This window comes from Cheilinus undulatus, linkage group 6 (assembly GCF_018320785.1).
Source record: "Cheilinus undulatus linkage group 6, ASM1832078v1, whole genome shotgun sequence".
In the NCBI taxonomy this organism is placed as follows: Eukaryota; Metazoa; Chordata; class Actinopteri; order Labriformes; family Labridae; genus Cheilinus; species Cheilinus undulatus.
Window position 1 is genome coordinate 49,537,192 of NC_054870.1, and position 14,738 is coordinate 49,551,929.

Consider the following 14,738-nt stretch of genomic DNA (forward strand, 5'->3'; position numbering starts at 1 on the left):
TTTGGTAGCAACATGGCAGTATAGTGAAATTCCTGAAATTAAAGATCAGTTTACTGTGTTTGCCACATAAATCACAGCAAAACTACACCGAAACGGGATTTTCACCCACCACTTGCAGCCACTTAAAGAGGTTTCGAGGCCAGCTGAAATCCTGGAGATAAAACACCATCTAAAATTCATCTGTAGCTGCAGTTTCTACTCTCTGATCCTCGCTGCTTTAGCGTTTCCATCACACGTATTCATATTGCATCCTGCTTCATGTCCAGGGTAATGTTACATTCCTCTATGATATAATTTCCCTTACCACTCAGTGTGCTCTAGAATGTAATATCCTATGCCCAAATGGTACATAATTCAACCAGGGCTGAATAATTCATCGAAACGCTGCAGCCACTGAGAGATAATTAAACAAGTGGGCAGTGTAATTCACAAAAAAAGATAATAAATGATGTTATATGTGATGAGGGAGATGGAGTTTTATTTCCAGGGACTTTTAAAATAGATGTATTAGTAAGAAAACCGAAGTAGTTTGAAATAAATTAAAGTAAAACCCACACCATATGCTCTTAAAGCGTGGGAAGAGGATGCTTGTTTCATGAAATTAAAACCAGGACAAGTGTCACACTTTTTTTTGCAAAATGACCACACACTCACCTATTTCCTGCCTTGTGCTGCACACCCCCAGCCCATACTGGCGGGTTTTGTCTGCCACAGTTTTCAGGAAGTCAGCGTTGTTCTCAGCAAAACCGAGGTAGTTGTAAGAGCCCATGTTAATGACATCATGTAACGTCCTCCCAGTTAACCTGAAAGCATGAAAACATTTAGAAACACTGTTATATTCCATTCAACACACGCTCAGAGAACTGATTACTTACTATAAAAACTAATCAACATTTAATGAACCATAATTGCAAAACATAAACTTGCATCCTCTGCAGTGAAGTTCTGTTCACAAGAGGCAATTATAACGATGTTTATTTGGGGTAAACAGAAGTGACTGCATGCATAAACAACACTTGTTCTTCCTGTTTCCTTGGAAATTTTTAAGTATAATCAAATATTTACACCTCATTTTAACCAGAAAGAGCTCACAGTGCCTTTTATGTTTAAGTGAACATGCAACACAGGGAAAAATCAATCAATAAATCATTGTCTAGGTAAATTTGAATAAAGAGAAGCCATTATATCTCAATGTCACATGACTACAGTCCCAATACTCATGCTTTCAAGAAATCAATGAGATCAAGTGACAAATTTCCTAGTTAGGCAAAGAAAACTTGCAGAAGTTAGTTGAAGAAAAAGCTGAAATGTATCCCTTTGGCTAAGAAAAGAGGTTAAATGCCAGAGTCTACCTTGACTCCATGATACCAAAATGTACAAAAACAAGCCATAAATCTGGGTGTAATCAGAGACTCAGACAACAACGTTAACAGTTCCACAAAGACATTTGAATATCTGCCTATAACTAGCTTAAAGTAGAGCAAGAATTTAATGATTTTTTTCATAAGAAGACTCAGAGAAATTGTGCATGTTTTTATTTGTAGCAGGCAAGATTACTGTAACACTGTTTTCACAGGTCTGACTAAAAATGTCCCAAAACATCAATCACATCTCCATGAGTTCCATTTGAGACATCCAGACCCCCAAGGTCCTCTGTGATGAGTTTACTAAGCTGTAATTTCCATTGACACCTGCTGTGCTGCGCTCTGCAGCACCACTGTTTTACTCTAACTGAAGGTGGGCGACCTTGCACTCTGGAAGCACATCTAAAGTGATGCACAACACACTGCAGCCCTGATCAGCCTGGGACAAGAGGCGGCACAATCACAGGGGAACTGTGAGTTCACACAGGAATTGTATGTCAACAGCGGATTATTTCGCATTTTTTGGGGTTGATCTGCCATTCATTTTGACATGATTTCATGATTTTATTGCTTCCCCTATGGGTGAGAATATTATGAAATCAAAAGATTAATGTAAGCTACAAATAATCTGTGTTTCCATGTCAAAATCTGCGGCTTTTTACTTCAAAAGTTAACTTTTCGTCATCAGTGGCACTGCTGTAACTCTGCGATCCACTGACCTCCTGATGACGTTTTGCTCATGCTGCAGGATGAGGTGTAATGTTGGTAAAGCCATGATTTACAATCAGAAGTCCATGCATTGTGCTGCATTTTGACGACCGGATGCTTTGCACTTTTTCCGGCTGCTTGGATCGATCTGCTTTGTGGAAAGACATGATTTGGCAGTGGACAGACCTGAAAATAGACCTGCAGCATATCTCCACCAAAGCGGCGTGACGCTTCAGGGATGTGCCAGAGCCGGACCATAGTGTGGGCAGAGGGAACTGCTCCAATCGATTAGAGAGGGAACAATTTGCTCTGCAGTATGCTTTTCCAGCAGATTGCAGTGCAGCAGTTGTATGTGGAAGTCAGAGGTAACTGTTCCAAGAACCAGAACCAAGCAGGGTGAGGCAGCTTTCTACTGCTGAATTCCCTTAAGTTCAAACTTCTCTTATTTTCCTTTAAACAACTCTTTAAATTAATTTAAGAGTTGTTTCCATTCATTAAATGAAGCATTAAAGCGTGTGAAATTGCTCTGTGTACAAATTGTGATCTTTAAATAAACTTGTTTTGTCTTTATTTACAATTACATCAAGTCATTTACACCTGTGGTTCTCAGCTGGTGGGTCGGGACCCAAAAGTGGGAAGCAAAGCTCTTTCCAGTAGGTTGCAAATGAGTGCCAAGGAAAAAATGTAGCAAAAAGTCTTAAAAAGTCTACAGGCATACAGTACATTGTTACGATTTTATTCCTTTTTCCAATGAAAACTAGTAAATTAAGGTCTTTTCCTCAACATTTCAACTTATATTACCCCCCCCCAACTTAAAACGATACACTTTCAAACATGTTTGTTTTCTCCCTTCTCTTTATTCATTCATGTTTTTTTTTCCATTTAGGGTCCAAACTGCAAGATTTTAATCAAAAACACTCGGTTATGATTGAATAATTTCAGGAATCTGGGTCAACAAGGAGAAGGTGGTGGGTCCTGACTCTAGAACCAATGATTTACACCACATAAAATACAATGATTAAGAAATAAAAAGATCTGGACAGCTGCTTAATATAAGACCATAAGAATTCAAAGAGGGGGGTTATTGGATTTCATTTCTGTGAAATGGATCAGCTTATGGAACTATTTCAACAGAGAAACCAAAGAATCTCAATCAAATATCAGGTTTAAACTATGAAAGGAAGTATATTTGGGAAACGTGTTACATTTCTGTTCTATTTTCTTGCTGTGGTCACACAAAGATGACTTTGTGCTTTGGTAGAGCCTGAATTGCAACTGAGAAACTGACAGTGGGATGTGATGATTTTTGCCTTTGTCTTGTTTACTTTCTTTCAAATCTTTGTTTAGTGTGTGAATGTGCTTTGTTAATTAAAGTCTTGTGAAAGAAGATCAGATTATATGAGGTAATCCTTGATTTGTTTCTTTTCATTCAAGATGAGAGATTTCATGTTTGGATTTGTTTGATCTTTAAATGAAATACACTTATTCATAAAAATAAAGCTTTGGAATATTCAAGCTAAAATACAAACAGAAATGTCAGAAAAGCCATAAAACTAGTGTTATGGCCACAGCCGTACTCCCTCTCCTGAAAGGTGCCTAACCCCACTCTGGAGTGTTCTGTGTGTGTTTGCATTTGTGAGTGTGTGGTGTGTTTGATGTTGTTTCCTTAAGGCTGAATCCTCTTCACCCCTCTTTGACTCAGATGCAGAATAGCAACCAGCGCCTCATGCGCTGGTCTCTGATGGTCCAAGACTTTAATCTTGAGATTCGGTACAAAAGGGGTAAAGAAAATGTCATGGCTGATGCTCTCTCAAGGACGTAAGTATATCAAACATTTTTAGGGGAAAATGTTTGATTTATTTGGGTGGGGAGGTGTAATGACCCTGGGTCATATGTTTGGTTGTGTTTATTGTGAATGCAGCTCTGCCTCCTCTTCTGCAGAGTGTGAGTGGTCGGTGTGGCTGTCAATGAGTGTGGCTGTGTCATTGAGTGTCTGTGTTGCATCTGAGTAGGCGAGGGCTGCAGGTCCTGGTGCTTAAGATGATTGGCTGCTGCAGAGATTGCTGCCACCTGAGTGACTCCAGAAAGGCTACAAAGACCTGCTGCTGCAGCCTGCTCTCCCTCTCTACTCCAGCCACTGCCAACAAAGACACTTGTGATTTGTAGCTTTCTGTATTGTGCACACTTGTAACCAGTAAGTGAGTATCTAGGCAGTAGTAGCAAAACTTTACTGTGTGACCTTTGAGTTTCTGACAACCAGTCATAGTGATACCAGCTTTAACTGCTAAAGGAAGAGCTTTTTTGTTTCATTCCAAGTTTTATACTTAAGGGTTTAGTTGCTTAAAATGGTGCAGCAGCCAACTTTTGGTTAAACTTAAACTGTGTGCTGCTTAGAGTGTGTTAATCCTTTTCATTAACAGAGATTTGAAAACCCCAGTTTGGTAGTTAGGTTTGGGTAATTAGAAATTCTGTGTTATTTGGGGGAAACCTTTTGTTGTATATTGTTGAGCTGTGTTAGCCAATAAACCTGTGTTTAACTTTTGAGGAATTCCTGCTGGCTTTCTTGGGAGTGGATGGAGTCTTGAGCAATATCATGTTATGTCTAGGTTCCCCTAGACCGGGGACGTAACACTAGGGAAGTTCATATTAAAGTTAAGCTCTAAAAGAACACAGTGTTTAAAGGTAGACGATGTAAAATGGGTGGGTTTTGGCTAACTTGAGCAGTGCTTGCACTGCCGGTCTTTGATCTTTCTCAGAGGTTTATGTCGACATGCCTGTGCTGAATGTGGTTACTGACTGCTTTGCTGGAGTGGTTATATGCAAGTCTGAGCTTGCAAAACCCAAATTCAACTTTATCTCCATTTTCTAGATCTACCAGTGCTTTCCACTAACTGTGCTTATTTACTTCAAGTTAGTAGAGCATTATGGCCGCATAACAGAATCTATAACTGGAGCTACCAGTGGTGGTCAGATGTGTTTGGACACAGCATTTGACCAACATTGCAGGCCTGAATAAATAAAAAGAAAAATTTAAATTATTTCAGCTGACTAGTAAATTTGGTGCTGATAGGCTGGTGTGCCACCTTTGAATGTTTAACTGGCTGTTCATGCACATCCATTTTATAACAAAACTTCCATCTTAAATTCCAAAGAGCAAGCAAAGAGACACGCGTTGCTTTGCAGCACAGTCAGGCACAGACAGTGCCTCTTTGACTCATTTGCACAGGTGAAGTGGATGCTAGGATTGAACAATTAATCTCAAAGTACATTCTTTTCAAATCGCAGAGGATGCAATATTTCTTTGACCTGAAATCTTTGTCAAAATACCAGTTTAGGATTTTTTTTGCAGCTGAGATGTTGTGCATTACATGTCATACAATCATTCCCGTGCCATATTTTTAGAATTAGATTTTTAGATTGTCCAAAAACTCTTATTAAATTTGAGAACTAAGTAAAAAAAATATCATTCTTTTAATACAACAGTTCATATCCAATTTTCAAAATGATTTAAAATCATCACAATAAGATATTTCTTCTAAATTGTTCAGCCCTAGTGCAATCTTATATTGTGCCAGTTATAGTATAGAATGAATTATTGCTTGTTTTTGTTGGAAAACATGAGATGAGAAAGTTAAGAAATAATCGCATATTAAATCGCAATTGCAATATTGAGGAAAATTTGGCAAATCCTTCAGCCCTAGTGGGTGCAAAGACCATGCAATCCCTTTGTGAATCAGGTACTGAGTGCACAGCATATTGAAGGTCATGCTGAATCTCACAGTCAGCTACACTATAGAACTTGAAGCATCAATCATTTTGGTTGGATGGATCTGAAACCCATCTGAGAAATTAAGAACCTCTTTAAAGTAAACCTAAAGTATTTGATATATCTAAAAATATGAATAAAACTGAGTCTTTCTTGAGAGAAGAATGCCTAAAGCTATTGCACAAACATGAAGTATTCCTAAAACAAACTGACTAAAACATCACACAAGTATTTCAAAAGAACTGCTCCATTTCACCAACTGACCTATTTTTCTCACTACTAATAAAAACCTCTAAAACCACTACAAAAACCATCCACACGTCTTCTTATCCATTCACCACAAAAGACAAGCCAACTGCCCCATTTCCACTTTTTCCAGTCACTTTAAACCTCTTAAAACATGTAATCCAGCCTTACTTCTCTGTCCCAATTCATAATGGCAGATCTCCTCCCCATGGATCTCCTCATATTCCTGTTAATAAAATATTCCATGACCCTGCTGTGCACTACAGAGGCATCCCATCTGAATCAAAAATTAAGGTCTGACCTATCCTTACTGAGGAAAGAGATTCATGCATTTAGTTTTCTAGCCTTCCCTTTTATCACATAAAAAATGATCCGGCCAGTTAAATCAAGGTTATGGTTTAGAGGCCCAGAAGAGATGGAAGTGTTTAAAGTGCTTTGTTGGCCAGTCATAAGCTGAAATCAGCCACTGTAAATTCCTGAGCCTGTTTGTTTACTATAAACACCTGGATTGTACCTGAATGTCCAGTTGTAGTCGTCAGACACTCTCTCCATCAGGTCAAACACAGGTCCAGGAAGGCTGCAGACGGGACGGTTCCAGTTGTCTCGTACCCTCATGTACAAGTTTCTGGTGTAGAAGTTCTCAAAATCTTGATAAAGTGGTACAAAATCCTAAAAACAAAGTAATACACATTTAAATACCTCACAGAATATCACAGAGGTGGAAAAATAAGAACAGGATGAGTATTTTACTCAATTCTAGTCACAGTGGTCACATAAAAACAATATAAACTCTAGGTCATAATTCATAGCAAAAGTTAATCCCAGAAGAGATGCAGCAATCACAACTGCAATCACAACCCAGCACTAGCTAAGTGGAAGAAAATGGATGGATGGATGGATGGATGGATGGATGGATGGATGGATGGATGGATGGATGGATAAATTCTGCCTCTAGGAAGGCTCTCAATCAAAGACAAGATAAAAGAGGATATCGAGGGTAGTAAGAAATCAGGGGGGTCATTCCCTATCACTCCACACCCCATTCTCTGATTTAAATTGAACTTTAAATGGCAGAACATGATCCTGGTCCATCACAAGCAAGCGGTATCTGAATGAGACACAGCAACAGAACTGCAGTTTCCAGTTTGTGCTTCCTGTCTACGCTTAACACCTGGTGTCTCCACAGCAATGATAAAAAGGTTGTGTCTTCTCTGCCTTAATGAACAGGTTTGTTATAACTATTAAAAGTGTTTCTAAGGGTAAAGATATCTCTGGCTTTGCAGACTGTTGTACTGTAAGTACTAAACCACTGAGATGTATGAACACAGGTCTAGTCATTTGTAAATAATTTAGACATTCCAAAGCAAAAAAAAAAATCTACAAATCTACCTTTAAATCCCAAATGGATCTTACAAATTCTTTCATGTTAGGGGTGTGATTTTAAGGACTACGGGGATTCAAAGGTGTACAGAAATTTTAATATTTGCAACATTTTTATGTTTTGCAATGAAACGACAGTCATATTGTTTCACAAATCCATGGTGTGTGATATACTTCATATTCATCTAAACACCACACCAGACACTGTGTTTGGGAAGGGTATAGCCTTTCTAAATACTCTGGGATGGTAACTGGACAAATGTCCTGTCAGTCACATTCATTAATCCTGTGTGACCTACCATAGAAGACAAAAGCGAAAATAAAATGAAATTGTGCTCAATTTGCAAAAACACAGCATGTTTATAAAAAGTAAACGATTCACAGTAGTGCAATCAAGTCTATAAGTGTGCCAGAACTTTTGAGCATACATATGTTTGCAGAAGACCAAGTTCAAACAATAAAGAGTGCCACTTGTGATCTGCAAGAAAACAACGCAATAGATTTCATGCTGACAAAACGTCATTATACGTCATCACGTACACGTAAAGTAAGAAGTGCTGTGAAAGGCAGCGATCCGGATTACATTATAGTATATTGTTTTTGATGTGTGCACTTCTTACTACATTTCTGCAAATGAAAGAAGGATATTTCTGGAAGTAGACAGTACTCTGGGACTCTTTGAATGTGTGATATGTTAGTGTTACTATTCCGGATTTATATGCAAAAAGAATCAGCTAATGCTCTATCTCATTTGGTTGCAATTCTAGCCGCGGTTAAAGATAGAAATGCATTGGGAGTACCGGCACTCCCGTAGGTCTTAAAGGGCTACAAGCCATCAGAGTAACAAAACAAATGACACATTAGGGGAGGAATAAACTACTTAAAACATGCTCAAAAGGTAACTGTTATAGTTTTTTATTATCAGTGGAGCCAGTGACTCGAACGCTTGCTGAAGCAGGTTGGGAGAAGAGCAAAAAAAACACCATTATTTCTACCAACGAAAGCTTTCAGTGTGGTTCTTTGCTCAAAACAGAAATGTTGTCTACTTCTTTTAAAATGCCTCTATAGCTACATCCAAGCTAATTTCTTCACCTGTTTCCATGTTTACAAGCCTGCAGTAATGCCTGACCCCACCTGTAGCTACCGCCTCTTTCTCTACAAATGACACTGATTGGTCCATTCTCAGACCTGGAACTCATAGAAGCTTTGCATGATAGAACCAGCTGATGAAGGCAGTGGAATCTGAATAAGCCATCAGCTTTGCAAGGTTAGAGATAAATTCCCTTGCCCAACCTGTTAAAGTTTTTTCTAACCAGGTCACAAGATGATCTGCCATTCAGCATGTGATACACGTTACTAAACAGCTTTCTTTACTTTGAGTTAAAACTGCAGTGCAAGTGTAATTGTTACACAAATGACCTGTTGTCAATAAACGTGCGCTGACATAAAAAATAAAAGATTGGTATTGTTTTCATTATATTAGTACACAGGTGTCAAATGCAAGGCCTAGGGGCCAAATGGTGGCAGTTATACCTGGCCCACCAGATCATATGATATTCTTATTATAACTGGCCCACCAGTATGAGGTCTGCAGATCTCCTCCAGTAACAAAAATGTAAACTTAACCTTGATGATTTATAATATCCTTGTTGAGACATAAAATTGAGAAAAAGTGAACAGTAAAAATAATTTGATAAAAAGTCAGGAACGTGGGGAAGAAAATGGTGTTTTCTCTAAAAGTTATGATTTTTATTTTATGTTTTCACCCTTTTCAACTTCTAACTTTAACTTTTATCTCTTTTGTTTACCTTAAAAATGCATAAATTTTAATTTTATCTCAGTTTTTTACCTTTTAAAATCATGATTTTGACTCTTATCTCACATTTTGACATTTTCAACTCATAACTTTATATTTCATCTAATTTTTTTTACCTTAAAAACGCAGGATTTTCAATTTTATCTCAGTTTTTTGACCCAACTTCATTTCATATTTTGACATTTGAAACTCATGATTTTGACGTTTATTTGATATTTGACTGGTAAAAATTATGATTTTGAATTTTATCTCAGTTTTGACTTAAAATTCATGGTTTCAATATTCTCTTATTTTGCCTTTTAAAACCTTTTGTTGACTTTAAATGTCATGTTTTTACCTTTTAAATTTCAAAGTTTGACCTTTTATCTCAGATTTTGAGTTTCTAACTCATCATGTTCACCTTTTAAAGGCAAAATCATTTATCATCAGTGCCAAGTTTTTGACCCCATAATTCATTTCTGTTGAAAATAAGGTTGACATTGTATGGTTAAATATGGACCCTGTTAAGCCCTCAGGTTAGAGCCAAGTTCAGAATCCGGCCCCTGATGTGACTGAGTTTAACACCCCTGTATTAGTATCATTTTCTTTATTGGCATGTCATTATTATGGAGAACTGTTTATGGTTGTGTGTGAATTAGCTTCTTTCATGTTGTAGAAAGATTCACATTTGAGCAAACAAATTTCACTTTGGACCTCAAACTCATAGGCTTGCTGTGCTTGAAATAAAAGCATTTATCGGTGTATAAAGAATCACTGATATGACTTGTAAAAACCACGTACACCTACTTTAAAATTCACATTCTGTTTTTTGTGTGAACCTCAAAGCAACCACAAAAAGACAATGTGGGTATTGACTCTGTCTCAGGAATAAATCAGCAGTGTGGGAACAGTGTGAGAGAAAAGATGGGTCAACAGAAGAATCACATGATAAACACAAGATAAAACACAAGCTGAAGCCTGTTCTCTTATTCTTCTTTAAAAATACATATGAAAATTTGATTTTGATTCAAATGTCTGGACAAGTTAAATTATCTAGACCATAGTAATGTGACATTCAGTTGTACCATATGTTCTCATTGTGATTCAAGGTTCTTAAGCCTCCCATGTTGGATCCAATAAAACCACAACTGCAACACAGCCTGCATATGGTAAAAATCTCCTTCCCTTTATTTCAACACAGTGAGTCAACTGCTGAGCTTTTGTCTTCAAGTTTCCCTTATTATCTAACCAGAGCAATGCAGGATCAAATTTGGTTAAAGAACCATAACTAGTTAATATCTCTTTAATATGAACCATGGAAGACTAACTTTAAACTATAAATTGCTTATCTTAAGTGCAGATTTGTACTTAAAAATCAAATCAGTGCTAAAATAATAGCTCTTATGTGGAAGTGCTCCAGCCTGATCTAGAATCTATTGCACAATTACAAAGACAGAACTTGCATCCTCTGAGATTTAATTAGGTCTTGAGGAGAAATTCTCTGTGGTGTCCTGTTCTCACCCATGGCAACATTAGTGCAGAGGAACATGAAGGAGGAAGGCAGAGAGAGCGTAAGAGCAGAAATGGTAATAACTCTGGGGGAACAAAATGTGTTGACACCCAGGGCTTGTATGCTGCAATGGTCTGGGTACATGTGTGTTAGTAGGATATGTGTATGCCTATGTCTTTATGCTGATTGCATGTTTTACCTACCTTCTGTTCCTCCCTTTCCTTGGCAATGTGGCACTTCTCTAAGCCCACAGCTCTGAGGAAGTCTCTGAGGTAGCCAAAAAGCGTGACAATGCCAAAGCCCACGTATGTCATGACAGCCACGTAGAGGGGCGCCTGTTCAAAGGACTCCTGTCTGTGTTGCCTGGAGGCGACACCGGTCCCTGGGACATTTTTCTGTACAAAAAGAAACCCATATAAGCTGTCTTACACTGCAGACAAGACAAGAGGGAACACGGAATAAAAGTGACTACTATTGAAAATGAGGGGCTGTAATAAACATGTGAATTAACCTACATTTAAATGGTATGAATGGTGGACTACAGGGGCATCCACAGAAGTCACCAAGGCAGATGATTTCACACAGCATAACTGACTGTACACTACAAATGATTTTGCTTAGAAGTTCATATTTTATTAAAAAAAAAGATTATCACTACATTTAAAATTTTCTCAATTTATTTAGCATACTCCAATTTTTAGGGCCCGAGCACCAATGTCGGTGTGAGGGTCCGATTTAAACAGCTGATGTTGATATTACTTTGTTTGTATTTTTACTTTGTAGTCATTTATTGATGCATTTATGGGCTTCTTTGCTTTACAGTTCAACAATTGATTTTTACATTTTATAAAAGCATCTTGTGTGAATCTAAGAAGAACCTTTTCAGTAAAATTGGAGAAAACACATACTTTGATACAAGAGTAAAGAATTAAAGCAATCCATTTCGACATATCACCAAAAGACGGCCCACAATTATTGTCATATTTCATTGTAAATAATCCAAAAAATATATATATATTAAAATTATTTAAAAAGGAACATACTGTGCCTTTTCTGGATTGAATATAGTACCATGTGAGTGCAAAATTTAGATTTTTCTGTTAATATAACATCAAAAATATATCAGGAACCTTCTGAGAAAAGTGCTAAAAGTATGGCTGAACATTTGGTAAAATCTAATTTATCCCAAGTATTTCAACTTCAATTTAATATGCTTTTATTTTCCAAGTTCCTCATCGTATGTATTTCTCGATATACAATCAATAAATCATTCTATATTATAACAAACATTTTTTGGTAGATACACCAAGGCTGAACAAATCTGAAAAACATCTAACCGCAAATATTTTGACTCATTGCAAATTAGATATGAGTTATTCTATTGAAGGGACAATGATTTTACATCTCATTTTGATAAAGAAAACATTTACAAAAACAAGAAAGTTTTTTTTTTTTTGGCGAATAACTTGACACTTGACACAATGTTTGCATGATGCACAAAGCACAACATCACTGCCTCAAAAAAAGTATTAAACTGGTATTTTGACACACACTTCAGGTAACAGAAATGTTGCACCTTCTGGGATTTGTCAACAGCAAAAAGTCACTGTAAAAAGAAAACACAGTATGCAGGCATTCTGATGGAAGACCATTACTTCACAGTGTGTTACAGTCAAGGTTTTACAATGATAGTTTGCAAACAGTTGAATGAAGCAACTCACATGGAGTAATTAAGATATCACAGCACAGATTTCAAATGACAAGTGAAAGCACCAATTTTTGGAGTAATATTTTGGCGAGCAACATTTGTAAAATAGCATTATTTTTAAATGTGTCCTCCTTTATTTAGTTACTGCTGATATATGGGTATTTTCTAAATGTTAGCTTTGTCCATTTGACCAATGATGATTTATAAATCCATTTTCTCTAACTTGAACCAAATTTCTTCAACCCAAGATGTCAGCCATAAGTCAGTCCTGTACTGGCAAATACCATAAAACAGCACAAATATGTCCAAGACGCTACATTTAGCAGATATGGACAGGCTCTAGCCTTCCTCGGGAAAAAATATTACATTGACATATTAAAAGAGCTAAAATAATAATCAAAAAGTAGCTTGGTTTCTTATCCCACCAAAATTAGCCACATTTACCAACCTGTTTCAGTTGTATGTCGCTTTCAACTGCCATTTGGTTCGATTTAAAGTCGGCGGCAGGTGGATTTTAATCGGTGTTCAGCAATTGGAAGTCGGACGGAATATTTATTCGATTAAGTGTCCGTGAACATAAAGGAAATACCGTTTATTGATGTCGGACACAACCAACAGCGGATGTGGCATAACGTTAGCATAGCAAAAACTAACGGTTAGCCAGTTAGCCTGTTCAACGGTTATGCCAATCTAATGTCATTTTATCTAAAGTTATGTGTTTATGAGCTGTCATTGTGGAGCAGGATGCATGGTTATGATGAAATGCAGTATTAAATAACATTATGAATGACTAGTTATGATTGGGACTTCAATAAACCAGAGAAAATAGCTTTAAAATCACAAAAACTTGACCCAACAGAAGATGGTGTTTTGGTTTAATAAGCGACCGTGTTAACTGGTGACCTCCAGCCGAATGGGTAGGTGGCTGCTGGAGTAACAACAGATGTTGAAAACCTCAAATGCATCTTTGTTAAGCCTTTCCTTTTAGTTAAAATTAGCATATACACATTAAATGAAAAATAAACCAATATTCTTGTGTGTTTCCTTGTTAATTTAGTCTTTAAATAGTTCTTGTAACTGCAACCACGGACGCATTTGAGTAAAAGTTGCAAGTTGATAAGGTCGCTGGTTGAATCACAACACTGGTGATGAAGCAGGGCTGTTAAAGGAGAATTTGTTTGATACACTGACTAATACAGTTGATAAAATCTAAAAAACAGATAACTTAGAGAGCTGGATGGCCTATTTTTTTTAAAGATAAACCACCTAAATACATCTCATCAGGAACTCCTCAGTTAATGTATGCACAAACAAACGCTTGAACAAATGCACTCAACGACCTCACCTTCCTCACCTACAATACTCAGCCGGGAGGCAAAGAAACCCTCCTGTTACAGGGGAAGAACTTAAGGGCGGGGTCGATTGTTCATTTATAGCTATGTCCTTTTTTCAGAGGAACTAGCCGAACACTTGTCAAAAAGCAACAACAAACACAATCAGGAGACGACGGCAAACATTGGAGACAATACAAATTAAACGCGATAAAATAAACATATTTTAAAATATTTGCTAAGACAGCTTGACTTACTGAATTTAATCTTATTTTTTCGAACTTAAATGTAATATGACCATCCTAGGCGTCTGTGCGTTACAAAGTAAGTGTACGTCATTGGGGTCGTTTGAGGATAAGAGCCCGTGCCATTGCAACATCACTGATTGAAGGATATCCCATAAAGAAAGTTGTGAACTAAAAACACCAAAGAACGTTGCACGGAGTAGATCGTTGCACAAACTTGTTATTGAACCCATTCGCTGAGAGACTTACCTCTCTCTTGTTGTGATAGCCATTTATCTTGGCATAATTCAGCCCATTGCGGCTCAGATGTTCCTTTAAGTTGCGGTTAGCCGCTGTTCTGGCCATGTTCCTGTAAGCACAGCAGCGACCGTCTCCGCTGACTGTCAGGTAATACAACCTGTGAGCTCTGCTCAACTTGTAAAGGTAACTTCCTCTTTCGGTTGACGGTTCAGCCTCCTGCGCTCTGTTTGCTCGGCATGTGTTAAAGGTTTCGCCAAAAAATGTTTCACTTCAGTTATCGACAGCTCTTTCTTCTCCTTTTCATACAAAGTGAAACTTATGACCATTGTGAAAAAAACTATAGTTCCCTTATTCATCCATATAGTAAGATAATAAAGCTCTTAACTCTCATTTATGATAGTAGGCAAACTCAACTGCCCATTTGTGTAAATAGAGACAGTTTTCA

At 37.4% G+C, this 14,738-nt stretch overlaps 1 protein-coding gene across 3 annotated transcripts in view; it reads right to left on the reverse strand.

The window, feature by feature from the left end:
- Window positions 1–14,527, reverse strand: part of sptlc3 (serine palmitoyltransferase, long chain base subunit 3) — a 69,251-nt gene extending 54,724 nt beyond the window's left edge. The window contains exons 1-4 of one of the 3 annotated variants that reach the window (XM_041789719.1): window positions 14,303–14,527; window positions 10,973–11,164; window positions 6,599–6,753; window positions 655–803 (exon numbers count right to left, since the gene is read on the reverse strand). In XM_041789719.1, the coding sequence (XP_041645653.1) occupies window positions 655–803; window positions 6,599–6,753; window positions 10,973–11,164; window positions 14,303–14,398 (592 nt within the window). In that variant the 5' untranslated portion in view covers window positions 14,399–14,527. Of the gene's footprint in view, window positions 1–654; window positions 804–6,598; window positions 6,754–10,972; window positions 11,165–12,925; window positions 13,083–13,822; window positions 13,887–14,302 lie in introns of those variants that run through there. The other 2 variants (XM_041789721.1, XM_041789720.1) reach the window with 2 other exon arrangements.
- Between the last annotated feature and the right edge of the window lie 211 nt (window positions 14,528–14,738).